The sequence below is a fragment of the Hippocampus bargibanti genome, linkage group LG12, assembly GCF_051943395.1.
Source record: "Hippocampus bargibanti isolate YZ-2025 linkage group LG12, ASM5194339v1, whole genome shotgun sequence".
In the NCBI taxonomy this organism is placed as follows: Eukaryota; Metazoa; Chordata; class Actinopteri; order Syngnathiformes; family Syngnathidae; genus Hippocampus; species Hippocampus bargibanti.
The window spans coordinates 17,047,597-17,070,000 of NC_142745.1; the positions used below are offsets into that span (position 1 = coordinate 17,047,597).

The following is a 22,404-nucleotide window of genomic DNA, read 5'->3' on the forward strand; positions in this document are numbered from 1 at the left end:
TTGACGTACATGGAATAAAGATGCCAAATATACAATTGATTAAGGTTACTGAGAAGAGGGGTGACCAAACAAGTTGGGAAAGTACTGCTTCACAGAGTCTGAAGACAAAGACAGTATTCATATGTAAACCTCTTAGTACATATGTAACGGAGTTGTGCACTAAGATTATTAAATTATGACGGAAGTGACGCAACGGCGCACAGTATGGCACAATGTCCCACCCATAGTTCTCAGAAATACTTGGAGAAGTCTTATGTTATTCACAAGACGAAACCCATACAACTTCACCCATCCCTTCTGCCATACTGTGTTGCAGCTATAAAAGAAATAAAAGGACACATCCAAGCATCTGGTATTATTAAGATGGCAGCAACGTGGAGCTCAAGACACTCACTGTTGTGACACCCGTCACACATGGACCGTAAGGTTGAATTTGGGGTGTATTTCCAGAACAGAACAGATGAGAATGTCCTGTTTGAAGAATCATCATGATGATTGTCTTTCTCAGCTTTCTACCTTTGAAGCAGCTTTGCAGTGTCCATCAATCCAAAGTGCTTCTTCAACTATAGTATACGTCTGAGCGCTCTTGTGCATTTTTGAATGTCATGCGCAAATTAAAGGGCTGATCACGCCTCTGTTGCTCTGCCACAGTGAGATAACCCCAGGCAAAGTGCTGCAGTCGACATTAGGATGGCTCCCGTCTGTCATGATATCAATGGATGCGACAGATCGCCGGGACCAGTAAATTCCAATCGATAGTCGCTGCCAAGCGTTCTGACGCGGACGAGCAGCAATGTCTGAATCAACGTGCGCTCAACACTGGTGTACTGCCATTGATTGACGCCGATCCGCATTAGATCTCATGTTATTGCAGAACGACTGATTTTCTTTGACCAAATAACACAGGTTATTATTTTGTGCAACCATGCTAATTAGCGTTATGCATCTCTCTGCAAAGTGGCACGGAATTCAAAAGGTGGAGGTGGTGAATTGTTATTTAAAAAAAACAGTTATTGGTGTGTTTCTGGGATTAAATTGTAATTTGAGTCATTTTGAGTGACGGTGAAGTAATACGAAAAGCATTCTGATTCCAAGTTAATGTAATGAACAGGCCCTTTGAACTCACATTGTCATGGTGAATAGTTGGAGGGACTGTCAAATGTATGAACACAGATCTGGCAAACATAGACACACAACGCAAATAGGTCCCGCAAACTCAGAACTGTGATCCACACTGCAGATCCGCATAGGTCCCATTGTAACCATGAAGTTACACACCCAACATATATATATATATATATATATATATATATATATATATATATATATATATATATATATATATATATATATATATATATATATATATATATATATATATATATATATATATATATATATATATATATATATATATATATATATATATATATATATATATATATATATGCAGCGGCTGGATAGCTCAGTTGACGCAGCGGCTGGATAGCTCAGTTGTTAAGGCATCGGTTTGGCATATGGGAGACGAGGGTTCGAATCCCACTTGTGGCAGAGAAAATGAGCAGAAATGAGCACAATGACATCATCCAGTGTGGGTCCTTGGGCAAGACCCTTCACGCTAATGCCTACCTCATACAATGATGAGAGACGATAAATGGAATGACATGCCGGCTCAGACGTCGCCCGGCCAAACAAGGTCTGCGTCAGGTGCTGGGGAACCAGAGCACCCTGATGAAAAATGGGACAAAGCGGAGATGGACGAGATGCGATAACATGGCTCTGTTGGAATGCTACTACTCAAGCAACCCTAGTCAGAGGGGTTACATGCGGAGAATGGGGGCTGAATGGTTACTTCGAAACCCACAGTCACGGTTGACCACGAAACAACTAGTAGCTCAGTGTTCCAATATCCACAAACGGCAATTGCTATCACAACTTGAGATTGATGAGGTACAACACAAATTCCGAGGTGAAGGGCCCCAGGCTGCCACATCACAGGAAGAGGTTCAACCAGAGATTGGGAGGCAAGCCCCAATGAATAATGAGATTGGGAAGCCAGCCCCAATAAATGAAATGCTGAGCGAGGCAGCAAATGACCTGAGAGATAAGATCATGGCAAGAATGAAAACTGGGCAACGAAGGCACCGATTACAACGGCTATGTGAAGTACCACCTGAAAGTCTCATGGAAACTGTGAATGCAGCACTGAGAACGATCCCGACCGGAACGATCATGGAAACCAATGAGCTGATATACACCTCAGCATCAGTGATCCTAGACATGCTTGGCTACAAGAGCAACCATGAGAGCCACGAGATTCATTACCCACCATGGAAAAGACGGTTGGAGGCCAAGATCAAGGCGGCTCGGAAAGATGTGAGTCAATTGACGGAGACCCAGAGAGGTGTGAATAAAAGGCCAATACCCAAGAGGTACATGCAGATAACCATACCTGAAGCACTCGAAACTGCCAAACAAAGGCTCCAGGCCTTGGCCAGTCGCCTAAAGAGGTACACGAAAGAGAATGAGGCCAGAAGAATAAACAGGCTGTTCGCAACACAACCTGCGAAAGTGTACGCTCAGTGGCAGGGTTCTAACAGCAGAGCAGACCCTCCAAGGCTGGAAACTGAAAGATACTGGAAAGGCATATGGGAGAAGGAGGTCGCACATAACAGCAGTGCACGATGGCTGGTGACTCTGAAAGAGGAGCACAGCAACCTCCCTGAACAGAACCCAGTTTCCATCACAGCGGCAGATATACAAGGAAGAGTCTCAGGTATGAAAAACTGGACGGCACCAGGCCCGGATATGGTCCACACCTACTGGCTAAAGAAACTCACAGCTCTCCACGAGCGCCTAGCAGCACAAATGAACCAGCTGCTGATGGATGGGACTCACCCAGGATGGCTAACCAAAGGGCGAACAATCCTGATCATGAAGGATTCCTCAAAGGGTGCAGTTCCTTCCAACTATCGGCCAATAACCTGTCTCTCCACAACATGGAAGCTCATGTCAGGCATCATTGCGGCTAAGATAAGTGGACACATGGATCAATACATTAGCAAAGCACAGAAAGGCATTAGTAGAGATACTAGAGGTGCCAAACATCAGCTGCTGGTTGACAGAACAGTCGCTCAAGACTGCAGGTCCCGACATACCAACCTGTGCACAGCCTGGATTGATTACAAGAAAGCATATGACTCGATGCCACACACATCGATCAATGAATGCTTGGAGTTGTATAAGGTCAACAGGACCCTGAGAGCCTTCGTTGCTAACTCGATGAGGATGTGGAAAACCACACTTGAAGCCAATGGCAAGCCACTAACGCAAGTGTCCATCAAATGTGGCATATACCAAGGTGATGCACTCTCCCCACTGCTGTTCTGCATAGGACTGAACCCCCTCAGCCAGATAATCGCCAAGACAGGCTATGGATACCGCCTCAGAAATGGAGCTACGATCAGTCACCTCCTCTACATGGATGACATCAAGCTGTATGCTAAGAGCGAAAGGGACATAGACTCCCTGATCCACACAACCAGGATCTACAGCAGTGATATCGGAATGTCATTCGGGCTGGAGAAATGTAGTCGGATGGTGACTAAGAGGGGCAAGGTAGTCCACACTGAAGGGGTCTCACTCACTGAAGGAACAATAGCAGACATTGAAAACAGCTACAAGTACCTCGGTATACTACAGGCCAATGGCAACCTCGAATTAGCAACAAGGAAAGCGGCTACGACCAAATACCTCCAGCGGGTGAGGCAAGTCCTCAGAAGCCAGCTCAATGGCAAGAACAAGACCCGGGCAATAAACAGCTATGCCCTGCCAGTGATCAGATACCCTGCAGGAATAATAAGGTGGCCAGTGATCAATATCTCGAATATTTTGTTCGAACTCCGATTTGTTCGAACTGTGAGGCGTTCGAGAACCGAGATACCACTGTATTCTGTGGGTCAGCAATTTGAGGGAAAATGGTGAAAACCCCCTGGCACTGGAGTGGACAAATGTTTGCACGTTTGGCGGTGAATGAGTTAATAACACAACAGCCCGGGAATAACGTTAAATCACATTTTACCGCACCTATTGCTGCTCAGCGACAGCCAATTAAACAGCTAGCATCTTTTGCAAAATTTCCAGATTACTTTTCAAAGGCAGTTCATAAATTACTCTAAACATTTATTTCCCGCTGATCACTTGTTAACCAACAGATTTATCCTCAAATGTACTTTTTTCACCTGCAAAATCACTCCTGTGTTCGTGACGTTACTTTGCAAACAAGCGGTGCATTTACGAGCTCCTTTGGTTCACGAGTTATCTTGGCGCGCTCATTACAACAGCTCAGCAGCGGCGTTCAACAATAAAATGCAAAACTGTTCATTAACCATCACTTATCTCTTTGTACAGTGAATGAGAGGGCTGCTTTGAAACATTGTGCTTTATGGTGTATAAGGAGACAGTGTTGTGGGACCATTAATAAAATACACTTGCACAAATGAGACCAGATGATAAAAATGGAAAGCAGTAAATCAGGATACTCTATAATCCATAGGTAGAGAGAAAGAAAAAACATTTTTTAAAGGGCCGTATTTTACATGGATGGGTATGTTACACAGGATTTTATGGCATTTAAATTGGGTAAAAATGACAAACATATTTGATTTGCTACATTGACAAGGTGTTTTCACTCCAGACGGTGGATTAATTTCAGGACTGCAAAATATTGTAAGACAAAAAAATAGACTATAATACACTGATATGATGTATTATAAGGCATGAGTTCAAAGCCTAACCAAAATGGGATTTACAACGTCTGTCAGGAGGGATGAAACATCTCCCTAAATCCTCGTCAAGATCTCAAAAAGGATCAATGTAAGCAACCATTGGCTTTTATGACACGCCGGCCTTTTTTCTTCCCCTTCCTTTATTCCTCATCGCGCTCTCACTCAAGGCGTTTGCACGAACGGTGGTGAAATAAATCACGGTGGCTGCGGTGATGAAATAACTTTTCATGTGAAAACACGTCAGTTTTTACGACTTGACTAAATGACCCATAATGCAAGGCGAGGAGCAGTCAGTAGTCCCGCGTATGATGCGGCGACGTCTCAGCGGCCGTTCGACCCTTTCGCCGGCGCGACCAGGGACTAAAGTGGGCACAAATCTCTTTTACGAGCCCACCTCTTAAATAGCTGTCAGTACCGTGTCTCGCACGCTTTCGCAGCGGGCTCCCTTGGCTAATTGAACCATCGCTCTCGCAGAGCTGGGAAGGTGTGGTGGAGTCGCCACTGATGGCCTGTTGCTACTGCTACAGAAAACGGAAGAACCAATCGCTTGCTCGGAACTAATAAAGGACAAAAATGTACTGACTGGGTCATTTCATGTCAAGTCTTCTATTTGCCTGATTTTTAGTCTCGTAGTGTCCTGTGATGTCATAGGATATTTATTTTCTTGCAAATATTGCCCCATTTAACCATATTTTCCAGGGTATTAGGCGCTCCGGAGTACAGTGACACCTCAGCTTACGAACACGTTATCTTACGAACTTTTCATCTTACGAACGTCAAATTTTTAAAAATTAAACCTTGAAATACGCACTATTTTCAGGATACACACCCACCACGTCTGGTGGAGTAATCTTCGGCGGAAGAACACCAACAATCGATGAAGTTGAAAAACTTCTGTTAATTTGGATTAACGAAAAGCAGCTATCCAGCGACAGCGTGAGTAAAGCTATTTTATGCAAGAAAGCATGGCTAATTCACGCCGATATCACCATGCCAACCTGGAAGTTCGGCGCTTATTGAGGATTTTAAAGCCAGCAACGGATGGTTCGAGAACATCTGAGGAGCAGGAGATGGCTGCAGCATCAAGTGAGCTCATAAAGGCAATGTTGGCAAAGTGGAATGATTTGCAGGCTTTTACTGAGCAGTTCCATCCAGAAAAGACTGTGGCTATGACAATCATCAACATGATGAACAATAATGTGATGCCTCAGCTTCGTTAAGACCTTACAAGTCAGAAAGCAACAGGTGTCAATTAAGAGGTTTTTAATCAGCAAAAATGAGGATGAGTCTCCAAAGAACCAAAGAAGAAAAGCCACACCAGAGGTTAAGTTACCAACAGTTCTTATGGAAGGTGACTCTCCTTCTATAAGCCATCAACAACCATCAAAAAGGTAAATAAAACATTATTTTACAGCAGTTTATTTCTTTAATTACAGTCCTCATGTAATGTGCCCTCTCTTTCCAACAGCAATTCCATTTGACCTGGGACCTCCAAAGCATTCCATCAAGCCATCAATGACCATCACAAATGTAAATAAAGTGACTTTATTATAAGTGCAGTGTATTTCTTTCATTGCAATACAATAGCACATTTATTATACATAGAATAAGGTATGTTGTGTGTAGGTTTAAGGCTTATTTAGTTGAAAAGTGTATTTTATGGAAACCCGGGAACAGATTATTCCCATGTTAATGGTTTCCTATGGGAATTTTTTTGTGATACACATTTTTTGGCTTACACATCGTCTGGGAACCGATTAAGTTTGTAAGCATAGGTCTTACTGTATAGGCATAAAATATCTGTTTTTTTATTACATTCCGTGTCGGGTCATTGAATGTGTTTGCTTCACCCTGTCAGGTTTGTACTTTGTACTTTTCTGTTCGGATGACTTTGGTGTTTTAGACTTTGTTCCTGCTGACTTTTTTTTTTAAATATAATTTGTCAAATACAACCTGCTGCTCCCTCCTGCCTGCTTATTTGGGATCCACGGCCATCACCAGCTTGCAAACTGTGACAAAAATAGCATTGTATTCCATTTTAAGTAGTTTTTTATTTATTTAAATATGGACATGGATATATGGATATGGATATGGATGTACCTTTATTCGTCTCGCAGTGGTGTAATTTACATTTCACAGCAGCAAAATATACTGCATCTTCTTCTTTTCCTTTCGGCTTTTCCCCTCAGGGGTCGCCACAGCGAATCAATGTCCTCCATTTATCCCGGTTTTGTGCATCCTCTTCTCGCACCACCAGCTACTTTCATGTCCTCTTTGACCACATCCATAAACTCCTCTTCGGTCTTCCTCTTGGTCTCCTGCCTGGCAGTTCAAGATTATCCGATATAGTCACTCCCTCTCCTCTGGACATGTCCAAAACATCTCAGTCTGGCCTCTCTGACTTTCTCTCCAAAGCCTCTATATGAGTTGTCCTCTAATGTACTCATTCCTGATCCTATAACCAACCAAGCGTATGAGGGTGCACAGAGAAGAGCTGCTTCTCTGTGCACCTGCCATACGCTTTCTCCAGATCTACAAAGACACAATGCAATTCCTTCTGACCTTCTCTGTATTCTCTATCAGCATTCTTAAAGCAAACACTGCATCTGTGTACTCTTTTTTGACATGAAGCCATACTGCTGCTCACAAATGTTCACTTCTGCTCTTAGTCTAGCTTCCATACTCTTCCTCAGTGTTTCATTGTATGGACACTCATGCACAACTTTACTTCCTATGTCCTTAGTAAAACTCTGCACATCTCCTTTGTTCTTAAAAATAGGCATGAGTACACTTCGTCTCCATTCTTTAGGCATCTGTTCACATCTAAGATCTTGTTGAATAACCCAGTGGAACACCACCGCCACCTCTCCAAGACATTCCATACCTCGATTGGTAAATCATCAGGCCCGAGTGCCTTTCCCTTTCATTCTCTTCAGGGCCCTCCTCACTTCATCCTTGCTAATGCTTGTCGTCTTGGTCCACAACAGTACATCTTCTACTCTTTGTTCCTTCTCATTTTCCTCATTCATCAATTCTTCAAAGTACTTTTCCATCTTGCCATCAATACTGGCACCTGTTAATACATTGCCATCTCTATCCTTAATTACCCGAACCTGATGCAGATCCTTACATCTTTGTTCTTGTCTCTCGCCAGCCTGTAAAGATCAGTCTCACCTTCTTGCTATCAGCCGAGCATACAAGTCATCATAGGCCTCTTGTTTGGCCTTCGCCACCTTTACTTTAACCGTGCGCTGCATTTCCGTGTACTGCTGTCTACTCTCGTCCGTCCTCTCAGTGTCCCACGTCTTCTTTGCTAACGTCTTTCTCTGTATACACTCCTGCACCTCCCCTTTCCACCACCAAGTCTCCTTGGATTAACGAAAAGCAGCTATCCAGCGACAGCGTGAGTAAAGCTATTTTATGCAAGAAAGCATGGCTAATTCACGCCGATATCACCATGCCAACCTGGAAGTTCGGCGCTTATTGAGGATTTTAAAGCCAGCAACGGATGGTTCGAGAACATCTGAGGAGCAGGAGATGGCTGCAGCATCAAGTGAGCTCATAAAGGCAATGTTGGCAAAGTGGAATGATTTGCAGGCTTTTACTGAGCAGTTCCATCCAGAAAAGACTGTGGCTATGACAATCATCAACATGATGAACAATAATGTGATGCCTCAGCTTCGTAAGACCTTACAAGTCAGAAAGCAACAGGTGTCAATTAAGAGGTTTTTAATCAGCAAAAATGAGGATGAGTCTCCAAAGAACCAAAGAAGAAAAGCCACACCAGAGGTTAAGTTACCAACAGTTCTTATGGAAGGTGACTCTCCTTCTATAAGCCATCAACAACCATCAAAAAGGTAAATAAAACATTATTTTACAGCAGTTTATTTCTTTAATTACAGTCCTCATGTAATGTGCCTCTCTTTCCACACAGCAATTCCATTTGACCTGGGACCTCCAAAGCCATTCCATCAAGCCATCAATGACCATCACAAATGTAAATAAAGTGACTTTATTATAAGTGCAGTGTATTTCTTTCATTGCAATACAATAGCACATTTATTATACATAGAATAAGGTATGTTGTGTGTAGGTTTAAGGCTTATTTAGTTGAAAAGTGTATTTTATGGAAACCCGGGAACAGATTATTCCCATGTTAATGGTTTCCTATGGGAATTTTTTTGTGATACACATTTTTTGGCTTACACATCGTCTGGGAACCGATTAAGTTTGTAAGCATAGGTCTTACTGTATAGGCATAAAATATCTGTTTTTTTATTACATTCCGTGTCGGGTCATTGAATGTGTTTGCTTCACCCTGTCAGGTTTGTACTTTGTACTTTTCTGTTCGGATGACTTTGGTGTTTTAGACTTTGTTCCTGCTGACTTTTTTTTTTAAATATAATTTGTCAAATACAACCTGCTGCTCCCTCCTGCCTGCTTATTTGGGATCCACGGCCATCACCAGCTTGCAAACTGTGACAAAAATAGCATTGTATTCCATTTTAAGTAGTTTTTTATTTATTTAAATATGGACATGGATATATGGATATGGATATGGATGTACCTTTATTCGTCTCGCAGTGGTGTAATTTACATTTCACAGCAGCAAAATATACTGCATCTTCTTCTTTTCCTTTCGGCTTTTCCCCTCAGGGGTCGCCACAGCGAATCAATGTCCTCCATTTATCCCGGTTTTGTGCATCCTCTTCTCGCACACCAGCTACTTTCATGTCCTCTTTGACCACATCCATAAACCTCCTCTTCGGTCTTCCTCTTGGTCTCCTGCCTGGCAGTTCAAGACTTATCCCGATATAGTCACTCCCTCTCCTCTGGACATGTCCAAAACATCTCAGTCTGGCCTCTCTGACTTTCTCTCCAAAGCCTCTAATATGAGTTGTCCCTCTAATGTACTCATTCCTGATCCTATCCAACCAACCAAAGCGTATGACAGGGTGCACAGAGAAGAGCTGCTTCTCTGTGCACCCTGCCATACGCTTTCTCCAGATCTACAAAGACACAATGCAATTCCTTCTGACCTTCTCTGTCAGAGTTTCATTGTATGGCTCATCAACTTTATTCCTCTGTAATTAGTACAACTCTGCACATCTCCTTTGTTCTTAAAAATAGGCATGAGTACACTTCGTCTCCATTCTTCAGGCATCTGTTCACCATCTAAGATCTTGTTGAATAACCCAGTCAGGAACACCACCGCCACCTCTCCAAGACACTTCCATACCTCAATTGGTAAATCATCAGGCCCGAGTGCCTTTCCCCCCTTCATCCTCTTCAGGGCCCTCCTCACTTCATCCTTGCTAATGCTTGCTACGTCTTGGTCCACAACAGTCACATCTTCTACTCTTTGTTCCTTCTCATTTTCCTCATTCATCAATTCTTCAAAGTACTCTTTCCATCTTGCCATCACACTACTGGCACCTGTTAATACATTGCCATCTCTATCCTTAATTACCCGAACCTGATGCAGATCCTTACCATCTTTGTCTCTCTGTCTCGCCAGCCTGTAAAGATCAGTCTCACCTTCCTTGCTATCCAGCCGAGCATACAAGTCATCATAGGCCTCTTGTTTGGCCTTCGCCACCTTTACTTTAACCGTGCGCTGCATTTCCGTGTACTGCTGTCTACTCTCGTCCGTCCTCTCAGTGTCCCACGTCTTCTTTGCTAACGTCTTTCTCTGTATACACTCCTGCACCTCCCCTTTCCACCACCAAGTCTCCTTATCTACCTTTCTTCCACTCGATACACCAAGTACTTTCCGACCTGTGTCTCTGATTATGTTCGCTGTAGTTTGCCAGTCATCTGGAAGGACCTCTTGCCCACCCAGTGCTTGTCTTACCTCCTTCCTAAATGTCATGGAAGACTCTTCCTTTTTCAACTTCCACCATTTTGTCCTCACTTCAGCCTTTGGTTTCTTCATATTCCTCACTGCCAGCCTCATCCTACACACCACCATCCTATGCTGTCTGGCTACATTCTCACCAACCACTACTTTGCAGTCACTGATTTCCTTTAGATGGCGCCGTTGACACAAAATGTAGTCTACCTGTGTACTACTGCCTCCACTCTTATAGGTCACCCTATGTTCCTGTCTCTTCTGAAAGAAAGTATTCACAATAGCCATTTGCATTCTCTTAGCAAAGTCAACCACCATCTGTCCTTCAGCGTTCCTCATCTGGAGTCCAAACCTGCCCATCACCTCCTCATCATCTTTGTTTTCTGCGCCAACATGTCCATTGAAGTCTCCACCAATTACAACCCTCTCACTTCTCGGGATGTTCTGTATCCAACCAAAATTTCTCCTTGTCCGCCAGCTCACATCCTATTTGTGGGGCATACCCAAAAACAACATTGAACATCACGCCTTCAATTCCTAGCTTCAGACTCATCATACTATCTGATACTCTTTTTACTTCTAAGACATTCCTAACAAACTCCACTTTTAAGATAACCCCAACTCCATTTCTCTTTCTGTCTTCACCATGATAGAACAACTTAAACCCTGACCCTAAGCTTCTAGCCTTGCTCCCTTTCCACCTGGTCTCCTGGTATGTCAACCTTCCATCTCTGCATCATGTCAACCAGCTCTCTACCTTTACCTGTCATTGTTCCTACATTCAAAGTTCCTACTCTTAGTTCTATACTCTCGGCGTTCCATTTCTCTCTTTTCCTCCGGGCACACCTCTCTACTCTCCTTCTTCGACCAACAGTAGTCCATTTTCCACTGGCACCCTGAAGGTCAACAGTACCAATGGCGGCCGTTGTTAACCCGGGCCTCGACCGATCCGGTATGGGATTCATAGGTTTGATTCGCATATTTGTTATTCACATTTTTTTTTACGTCAGATGCCCTTCCTGACACAACCCTCTGAATTTATCCGGGCTTGGGACCGGCACAATAGGACACTGGCTTGTGCCCTTTTGTGGCTACATTAGCAAAATATACTGCATATGCCGGTGTATAGGGCGCAAAAAAAATTGTTGCACCTTATACAACAGAAAATACGGTAATTGTTCTCCATCCTCACTTTAAATAATCACATTCAAGTATTGCTGGAGTTTCCAAGAATTTGGTCAGATACAAAGAAAGCTACCACTCATCGTAAGGGAAAAAAATGGCATTGTGCCAGAAGAGGTTTAATCTCTTGTTATGTCAGTATAACTGGGTGGTATTGCGTTTTAATATTATCATTTTAGTGTCTCAATGCAAGTTTAATTCTGGGGGTCCGTTTTTGTGACCAAAATAAAAAGAAGAGGCAGTTTGACGAATAGTTGATCTACTTTCCGGGGTGTTGTATTTTTCCGTAAATTGTCCAATTCCGTCCATAAATCGCTTCTTATGACCAAATTAGTTTGAAAAGCTAATACTAACTAACACCGATGGAGAGGGAGAAAAAAACATTAGCTGCTATCAATAAATACCGTGTACAGCTATCTGCACGACATGCTGACGAGAGAAAAGTGCATTAGATGATTGGCTTCCTTCCATGTCACCAATAGAATCTGCCGAGTCCCAAACCTGCTGTCTGACTTCCCTGTTTTAATATAAACGCAATAAAGAATAATTTGCATTTATATAGTAAGCCATCTGACGACGCATGCAACCAGTAGCACCAGTTCAGCATTGATACCTGGGGAAAATTAAGATAAGGGACTAATCCAGGGGATGGAAATACTTATTGGACTCGCTGCAGTTGGGCCAAGCAGGTGGGCAGAATTATCAAACCCCCTGTGTGTAACCCTCCGACCCCCACCCCGACATAACAAATAAATAAAAAAGGCTCTTTCCAGTCTAATGTTTTCCCTATGACAAGTCAGGTATCTCACTTACTTGCCCCAACTGGGATTGGCTCTATCTTTATCTCCTTCCATTGTGGTTAGCATGCAGGGATTTGAGCGAACTGGGAAAATGTCAGGCGATAACGGAAACAAAGCACAATTTACCTTCTAGTTTATGTGTCAGAGAAATACATCAGTTAAAGCTTGCAGTCGATCTGATGGGAAGCCTCATAAAGCCACTCTTAGTGGTATCTGCCTATCATAATGTTTTATGGAGCCTTATATAATGTTTTTTTTCTTTAACAAGATTGAGTATCATGCTGAAAAAAAACATCATTTCAATGGTTTCAAATCTGACTTCTGGCCCTCCTCAAAAGTATATTATAAAGGGAAATTTCAGAACATTTAATACCTGACAACAGTTTTACTCATTGGGTCTTTCTTAAGTGTGGGGGAAAAATCGCAAAGAAACATGTATGAAATTGAACTTGAAGTTATCCAATTAGCTAAGAAGCATGCCTTTTCAACTAATTCCAGAAACAATTGGGAGTTCACCCAGACGAGCCTCGTTGAAGAGCTAGTATGCAAGAAAGATGCGCAAAGCTACCGTATTTTTCGGATTATAAATCGCAGTTTTTTTCATAGTTTGGTCGGGGGTGCGACTTATAAAGCGGAGCGATTTATATATGCTTTTTTTATTACTGTATATCATTTCACATGTTATTTTCACATTAAACCGCAAGAGCGCGCTCTTGGCCTGTGCTGATATTGTGATGTTGAAACATCTGTGAGGCGTCAAAATCTGTGAGCAGTCGCCTACACATTTCTATAACAGGTGTTACAGGGAAATCTGTAACCCGTCAGAATCTGTCGTCCCTGTGTCGCGGTTTCTGGAGGGTCAGATTTTTCTGTAACACCTATTATTTATAAACACAACTGAGAAGGGCTGAATAAAAATGGCACCGAAAAGAAAGTCATATTATGCAGCTTACAAGCTGCAGATAGTGAAATGTGCAGCCGAAAACGGCAATCGAGCAGCAGAAAGAAAGTTTGGAGTGAGCGAAAAACTTGTAAGGGACTGGCGAAAAGCAGAGGTTACTCTTACTGAAATGAAGAGAACAAAAAAAGCTAAACGCGGGCGAAAAGCTAGGTGGCCGCAGTTGGAGGAACGAGTTCACGCATGGGTGCTTGAACAACGTGCTGCTGGGAGAGGTTTGTCAACGGTGCAGTTGCGTCTCCACGCCCAGGTTGTTGCCAAGGAGATGAATATAAACGGCTTTGCAGGAGGACCTTCTTGGTGTTACCGCTTCATGCAACGCAAACGCCTCTCTATCAGAGCAAGGACAACACTGTCCCAAAAACTGCCAGCGGATTTGCATGCCAAGGTTAACAGTTTCCGCACGCTCATTGAAAAGCATGTAAATGATCACAACGTAACACCGGATCATATTATTAATATGGATGAGATAACTCTTGTAAAAGACTGTTCTGGGTTACCAAAAAGGAGGTGTGTCCATCGGAGTTGCGTAGAGCGAGAGCTGCAGTGTTATGTTGGAAAAAAAGAAGTGAAACGGAGCCTGATGTTCTCTATTTTATTTTAATTTAATTTATTTGTTTTAAATTGCTTTTCAAGATGACATGTATGTTGTTTGGTGTTGGATTTTATCAAATAAATTTTCCCCAAAAATTCGACTTATCCTCAAGTGCGACCTATATATGTGTTTTTCTTCTTAATTATGCATTTTTTGGCTGGTGCGACCTATAATCCGGAGCGACATATAATCCAGAAAATACGGTAAATTGAAAACTTTCTGTGTGTGTGTGTGCGTGTGTGTGTGTGCGTGTGTGTGTGTGTGTGTGTGTGTGTGTGTGTGTGTGTGTGTGTGTGTGTGTGTGTGTGTGTGTGTGTGTGTGTGTGTGTGTGTGTGTGTGTGTGTGTGTGTGTTGCACATTCTGCTATTATATCAAAGCCGACAAACACAATCATGAAATGTGGAGAGAGAAAGAGAGAAGATTGGATTGGATTGGATTGGATTGGATTTGCCTTTATTAGTCTCACAGTGGAGAAATTTACATTTCACAGCAGCAAATTGATGAAAGGAATGAATGAAGGAATGAAGAGTAAGAGAAAATTATGTTTATATCTTTGTATATCGCAGGTCAGTGCTTTTTTCCCCATAACGGAACAGATTACTGACATGTCAATGGGCCGAAATGATTTGCAAGCATGATTGACTTGCGTTACGAGCTAGTTTGCACTAAGTCGGACTCATAAATTAAGCAGCCATTGTGACAGAGTAACCACCGATCAAGTTCCCCCTCGCAGCTCGAGACGATGAGAGGAAGTGAACAGCACTCTGAAACTCACCCTTAATTAGCACCATTACCATACAGTCATTCGCTGGCTGAACTGTGGCGTGACAGCGCTTCCAGAAAGGCTACGGCAGTGACCTTTGGTGGACACCACCAGCTGTCAGTAATTACCCTCAGTGACAAGAAACAATGGCTGACTCGTTTGTCCTTGAGAAGCCTTATCGTCGTCTTTTGGGGGATTTCTTCACAAAACGTAAACATACATTCTGAAGCACTGTTGTTTCTCAATCGTCTTGTTGTTGGACAGCCTTGAAATGTTGTGGGCTGAGCTTTCGTGAAAGGTGAACAAATGATTAGATGTGACGACATGTCATTAACTTTAAATGCTCTCACATCTCACCAGTTGCTCAAATGACATGAGAGATTTGTCAGATTGGACAATGTGGACTTGCAAAACCCTTCCAGAGGCCGCTTGGCTGTTTGGATGTTGTCTGTCGTCACCAAAGTACTAGTAATTGTCTTTAATGGTTATGCTGCTAATGTTACATTGGCTGTATGTTCTTTTTCATTTCAAAGCGCTGCATCTCCTCATGAGATCACCCAGACAATTGTCACATCATCGCGGCAAACAATCACAATAATCAGCAGCAAATGTTTTTTTTGCGAAATGATGATGACAACACTCTTCTTCTGGGCCTTACAGTTTTAAAATATATCACTAAATAACAAAATAGAAAGATACATAAATAAACACAACAAAAAAAATAATTGAACTTTAAAGGAAGAATACATAAATTAATAAATAACAAATTAACTATTTAAAAATACAAATAAATAAATGAATAGATAAATAAATACATAAAAACAAACATAATGTATACAGATGAATTAATAAATTAATTAATTACAATACATTTAAATACATTTAAAACAATAAAAATAAATCCATAAATGAATTATAAATACATTAATAAATAAACAGACAAAAATCCAAAGAAATAAAGAATAAATAAACAAACAAATAAATAACATCAACGTGCAGAGTCTATTCATTATCATTGGGCAAACATTTCGTCCAAGGCGAAACTTGAAACTCTTGCTTTGTGTCGATAGGCACTTCTGTCCTCAAGATAACAGCGTCAGACGCGGACGACCCGTCTTACGGCAGCAGTGCCAGGGTTGTCTACAGCGTACCAGATGGAGAAAAGTATTTCACAGTGGGCAGACACACAGGTAAGTCATAACTCTGTGTAGTTATTTATTTATTTATGTATTTATTTTTCCATTCCTTACTTTACCTGAAACGATTGAACACTGAGAGGCCACAATTCCCTCAACTAATCGCTTTTTGTGGCTTAAAAATATAAAAGCAATCAAGCTAAACAAGCCACCCAATGAAGTTTCACTCAATGACTTTCATTCATTTGAGCAAACAAGTTGAATATCATTGATTTCTTGCCCTCACAGCCTTTAACAAGCCGTTGCGAAGCGTCACGGGAGCTTGGCAGCTCAAGTCTTGTGAAGCAGTTACTGTGGAGACGGTCCCATCTTAGATGCCCGCCTCCACGGGTATTATTTGGAAAGAAAAAAAAGAGAAGCACAGAATGAGAATAAATGTCCTGTACTGACTATACAGAGATTTGCTAGGACACTAGGACAGACATCTGAATTTCAGAATTGTATATTGAAATCTGAAGACCCCCTAAGCTAGTAGTCAATATTTTTATGGGAAAAAAAAAATCTCTTCAAAGTCTGTGTGACTTACAAGGACAAACTCTTATGTGCTGCAGTTGATTAACTTGATGACCGCAAAGCCAAAGAACCTCAAAAGTGTTGTGAGCCATATATTGGAGACATTTTGCTTCTGTGTTGCTGAAAAACGTACGCAAGCCGAAAAATGTCGGGTAGGTCATTTTTTTTTTCAAAACCGCAATCAGACTCACATTTTCTTTGTCTGCTGAGCAGAAAGGGGAACGACCAAAGGGGAAAAAAAGATTACCATGTCTTCCGTGTCTTCTATATCAAATTAATAGTATGCATACTGGAGCTTTATTTCACAGTTGGTGTGCGCGGTCACAACCGGTAAAATTGGGAGAATATTTCAGCGGTGCATCACACATTGGGATGTGGATCACACGCGTTAAACTGACTGCTTCCATGAATAAAAGCCTTATCTACATGAAGCCTCTCTAATGTGATGTTGATCAGGGTTTACAACTTTCGAGGCATCCCACTCTGGTATTTGATGAATTGGTGGGAGAGAGAGAGGGGGGCGGGGTTGGCAGGTGGGGGGTATGTCATCTCCTTAACTGCATCGCTGCATGTACTGCATGTTGGCTGCTTGTCGGTCAAAGGCTTAACTGTGACTTGAATCATTGAGTCGTATGCCCAACACAGTGTGGTGGTCCTCTGGGAGCGAGATGGAGCACTAAACTGGTCAAATGCATCAATAGATTCTGATGTGGAGAATCCCCTGGCGAGGGTAGGAATTAGATTACCAGTGCAAAGTAAATCAGCTGGACACTCGTGCTGCAGGGCCAGAGATGAGAAGGTCACCTTTCTTCCAAACAAGGACAATGCCCTTGCTTGCCTGACGTTGATGTTTGTGCAGGTTATCAAAGTTGTTTATTTCTGTTTCCTGCTAAATGGTAGCTTTCCATTGTGTCTTCATTTTCCTTCTGTTTCTTTTTCTTTATTTTTTTTTCTTCTCGCCGCCCATCCGGCTATCATTAGGGATCATCATGACAGCCGTGGCAGATCTGGACCGCGAAACTCAGGATCGTTACGAGCTGGTTGTCAAGGCGACCGACATGGCGGGACAAATGGGCGGTCTTTCCGGTTCTACCACAGTGACCATAGTGATCACAGACGTTAATGACAACCCGCCACGCTTCCCGCAGAGTGAGTATTTGAAACATTCTCCTGCTGACCGAGCTTGAAGGAAAGAAAAAAAATATGCTAAAGTCCAAAATTATGTCTATATGAAAAGTATTGATTGAAATATATGATAAGGTTCATATGCACAATATGAACCTTATCAACGCTTTTTCTGTCACCAGAAAAAACATTTATTTATTTATTTATTTATGTATGTATTTATTTATTTATTTAAATGAATTTAGGTCAAGATCAAGCTCCGCCACTAACTTTACTATTTCAAGTTTTCTGGCTTGGTCAACAGACAATCACTCAATTCCATCTGAATTCAAGTTTTCTGAGAAGTGGAAATCACTCATCTTGGTCCACAGTACATATTTATTATATATAGCCTGCAGCGCCTCAAAACGTATTTTTTGATGCAAATTTCAATAATGTTTGTATTTTTTTTCCTTTGCACAGAAGGATTTTGCACAGAAGATTTTTTGTGTTTTATTTGTATTTTTATTCTTTTATGTTTGACCTCATTGCTCGGCATTTCTAGCAAAGACGTTTCAAGGAGAAAACAAAAGTCCACTTCCTGCTGAACCTCAAACATATTTCATAAATGTAAATTTCTCCACTGCGAGACTAATAAAGGCAAATCCAAACCAACAAATATTACAATATATATTTAAATATGATGACGAAAACCTGATGTATGAGCAAAAAAAAGAGGTCACATTGATAATAAGTGCAACAAAATCTTATTGAAAAGTTTGATTGCATCTCTGATTAAAAATGAGTCACACGACTTTCAGGGGGAAAAAATGAAGAAATGTCCAAAGAAAATAAAAAAGTGAAGCATTCTCTTGATGGGTTTTGTCAATGAAATGGTCGCTCACGGCTGCTTAATTTTAATTTTGCTTCTGCAGTCTAATGAAAAGCTCATTCAGCCCTAAGAAAAATAAAAAATGCTCCTCAAAATAGTTCATCATCCCAATTGCGAATCGCGGCGCTCCACTGTGGGTCATCACTGAGGGAAAAAAAGGTATCCTTTTTTTGTCATTGCCAAAAGTCAAGCGTGACATGTAAACGTGACTGCTACGACACGACTTATTCTTTTTCAAATGTTCTTTTACAGCTCGAGGAGCAGAATCATTCTGGCCCAAATTGAACCCGATATGCCTCATACGTCTTTTCTTATTTCAGTATTCATAACCTCTACATCTTGCAATTGTGTTTGCGCAGTCGGAGGGATCAACCTAGCAAGAGTAATGATTCGGCCGCTCTCATATACTCAGAATTTAGTCCATCGTGATGTAAAAATGGAGGGGGGGGGGGGGGCTCAGTCGAATGGCCACTAAAGGAATTCAGTGTTTCTCATGATTCCACTTTTATAAACCATTTTGGATTGTTTGCTTTTATAAAATTTAGAACATGACATTTACTCTGTCTAGTTGTAAATGTGATGCTCCGTTTGTCCCGCCCGCTAGAGATGTACCAGTTCATGGTGTCAGAAGGCGCCACCATCGGCACGCCAGTGGGACGGGTCATCGCCACGGATGCAGACATGGGGGAGAACACAGACATGAGCTACCTGATCCAGGAAGGGGGCGAACTCTTCAAGGTGACCACCGACGCCGTGACCCAAGAAGCTGTCGTCTCCATCAAGAAGGTGGGTGTCAACTGAAAAGCGCAAAAAATGTTTTGGTAATTTAAATTATGCTCCCCAGCTGACTAAACATTTGTTTGTTGCATGGCTAAAAAATAGGTTGAATTTGTTTGACTTTGGAACGTTCCATTGTCACGTTTCACATCTTGCTACCACACGCATTTCGTTTATTTTTTTCTGCAGCAAATGTTGATGATGTTGTTTTAGCTCTGTCGAGACGTGGTCCAATATCCTTTGTGGGGAACGAGCACAATTATCGGATTTCTTTGGTGCTGTTTTTGTTTAATAAAAGTGACAGAATTAGGTTGCCAGTTTTTTGGCTCAATAACTCCTTAATGAGCGTGCCTTGACAGTCAGAATTGAGACAAACCACATTTTTACAATTTTCCTTCCCCAGCCATTGGATTTTGAGAGCAAGCGCACGCACAATGTTGTGGTGGAAGCCGTAAATAAACACGCGGATCCTCGCTTTGTGGATCTGGGCTCCTTCCGGGACCAGACCATTGTCCGTGTCAGCGTGTCGGACGTAGACGAGCCGCCGCTCTTTCAACCTGCCGAGGGCACCGTCATGGAGGTGCAGGAGGACACCAGAGTGGGAGCACTCATTGGCGTCGTCACTGCCCGAGACCCGGATGTGAAGAATAAACCGGTCAGGTATGAAGAGGGCCTAACCGAAATCTGTAAAATGGATGGATGAATAGATGAATGGATGCATTGGTCAATGGATGGATCAATGGGTTCATGTTGGATTGGTGTATGGATTGTCATTGGCTGCCTGAAATGCCATTCAAACTTTGACCACGCCTCCCCATTCCATTTACAATGATAGATTGTCACCCACTGTGACGCCATAATTGTTTTACAGAATAAAATAAAAACAAAACGAATCCCCCCTGAAGCCCCCAAAAATAGTATATTATTAATAATTTCACACATATACTGTACATATTCTGGATGGATTCTGCTTTGGATTGGATTAGATTGGATTTACCTTTATTAGTATCACAGTGGAGAAATGTACATTTCTTTGTCCTCACAAGGGCCATTCTTCGGGCATGTAGTCGGCGTACACACGAACACCCCAAACTGGTCGACTTTCAAAGACTGCAACATAAATTACATTTTTGGTTGCCGGAGGTGACACGCATTTCTGCTCGAGTTTGAGAAATCCTGGTGAACTTGGTTGGTCTTTTCAGGCTGTCAGGCAATTGGGATGTTTTAAAGCCCGTCAACGAGTGTAATTTAATTGGACTAAGTAAACTTGAATCGATGTACTTTTGATGCAAAAATGTCAGCAGGAAATAAAACGGATAAGGTCAGAGCTGGCGTCAGGATGCAATGCAAAGTGGCTCCCCGTTGCTGAATATGATGACCTCACCACTGTAAATCTTTTTTTTTTAACCAAACCAAATTTACATCATGAAAAATGGTCTTAAAACTACTCATAATTCACCGGCAGGGCAGTTTCCATAGGCGGACGATTGCATCTCCAACCCACACAACGGGTGGTGCTTTATCATCTGTCCCTCCATTATTTATTTATTTATGTGTTTGTTTATTTATTTGTTTATTTATTTATTTAGTTATTTATGTTCCTCCTGTGATCAGGGTTCAAGATAAGAGACAGTATCGTCAGGTAATCTCCTGTATCAAGGCCTCGGGTTTTATGCATCCTCGGAAGAGCAATTGCAAGGCGGTTCAGACTTGATAAGAGTTAAGACAGTGTCGCTGACAGAGTGTAACGCTGACACTCACGGGGCCTGTGCAAATTAACCCATAAAAAATGCATGAGGCATCCAGGTTCCGCATGTAATAAAGTACAACACGCTGGCGGGGTTGTCGTTCACAGCCGGCCTAGGGGTATGGGGGCTCTCTGCGTGTGCACGTGTGGGCAATAGAAAAGGAATGGGTGATTAAGTGGATGGGAGGAGGGGGGAAGGGGACTGGCCAAATGCCACCAATGGGGTGAAGTTGGCAAGGTGGCGGTCTCTCATACACACACACACACACACACACACTCACATGCACGCACACAAACACACTCACACACACACACACACACACACACACACACACACGCACACACACACACACACACGCACACACACACACACACGCACACGCACAATAAACTCAGCTGCCAAGCCACAGGAAGCTCTAAGATGACAGACGATCAAGCAAATCCACAGGTGTGAAGCTCCGGTCCTCTGGGGTCCCCACACCGCATGTTTTTGATATCTTACCTCCTCCAACACAACTGATGCAAATAATTGGTTGGCGATAAGCTCTGAGAAGCCTGATATTGATTGATCATTTGAACCACCATATTAACGCAAACTGAGGAATGGGGTTTGAGCTAAGGGCAGGTCGGGGGGGGGGGGGGGGAGAACGGGAGGGGGCAGTACAGAAACACAGTGTCAACATTTATAGCAGTGCATCCTGGGTACTTTGCCGCAAGCTTCAAATGCTGCGGCTAAAATCATCACACATATTCCAGAAGGTAAATCAAACATCTGGCAGACAGCTGTGGCTTTCAGAAGATCCTGTATCTACAAAAAAGAGATGGCTGTCAAATTTTAAGAACATAAGTCCTTTTTTGTGGATTCTGGGAAAAGGGGTGGGGTGAATACATGGTTGCCGTCCGTCCGTTTTTTTATTTTATTTATTTATTTTTTCCGGCTCATTGAGAAAAACAGTTTCAACCAAAAAAAAGTTGCTTCTACACGGCAATCCACAAAAGGTTAATTTTCCCTCTTGGGCCTAAATAAGAAAATGCCTATAGAAACCAAAAGTTGGCAATCGTGTCGTGGCGCACATTGACATCATTCAATTCTTGCCTCTGCGTTTCACTTTCTTGCTGGCTTTGCTGAGAGTCGCCACCATAAGACTGACTATTCTCACTTGAACGATTTTAACGAAGAAGATTGCGCTTCACGGCCGCAGTCTTTTTTTCCACCAGATATGGAGAAGGTCAAATCT

At 42.3% G+C, this 22,404-nt stretch overlaps 1 protein-coding gene and 1 long non-coding RNA gene across 8 annotated transcripts in view; one reads left to right on the forward strand and one right to left on the reverse strand.

Moving 5' to 3' along the window:
- The window catches only part of cdh22 (cadherin 22), a 200,453-nt gene that overhangs the window by 134,312 nt on the left and 43,737 nt on the right, over positions 1 to 22,404 (forward strand). For all 7 annotated transcript variants that reach the window (XM_089009500.1, XM_089009502.1, XM_089009505.1 and 4 more), the window contains 4 exons: positions 16,008 to 16,127; positions 17,628 to 17,795; positions 19,247 to 19,428; positions 19,823 to 20,079. In XM_089009500.1, the coding sequence (XP_088865626.1) occupies positions 16,008 to 16,127; positions 17,628 to 17,795; positions 19,247 to 19,428; positions 19,823 to 20,079 (727 nt within the window). The remainder of the gene's footprint in view (positions 1 to 16,007; positions 16,128 to 17,627; positions 17,796 to 19,246; positions 19,429 to 19,822; positions 20,080 to 22,404) is intronic.
- LOC148890742 (uncharacterized) overlaps positions 1 to 22,404 on the reverse strand; it is a 219,077-nt gene that overhangs the window by 116,644 nt on the left and 80,029 nt on the right. The window lies entirely within an intron of this gene.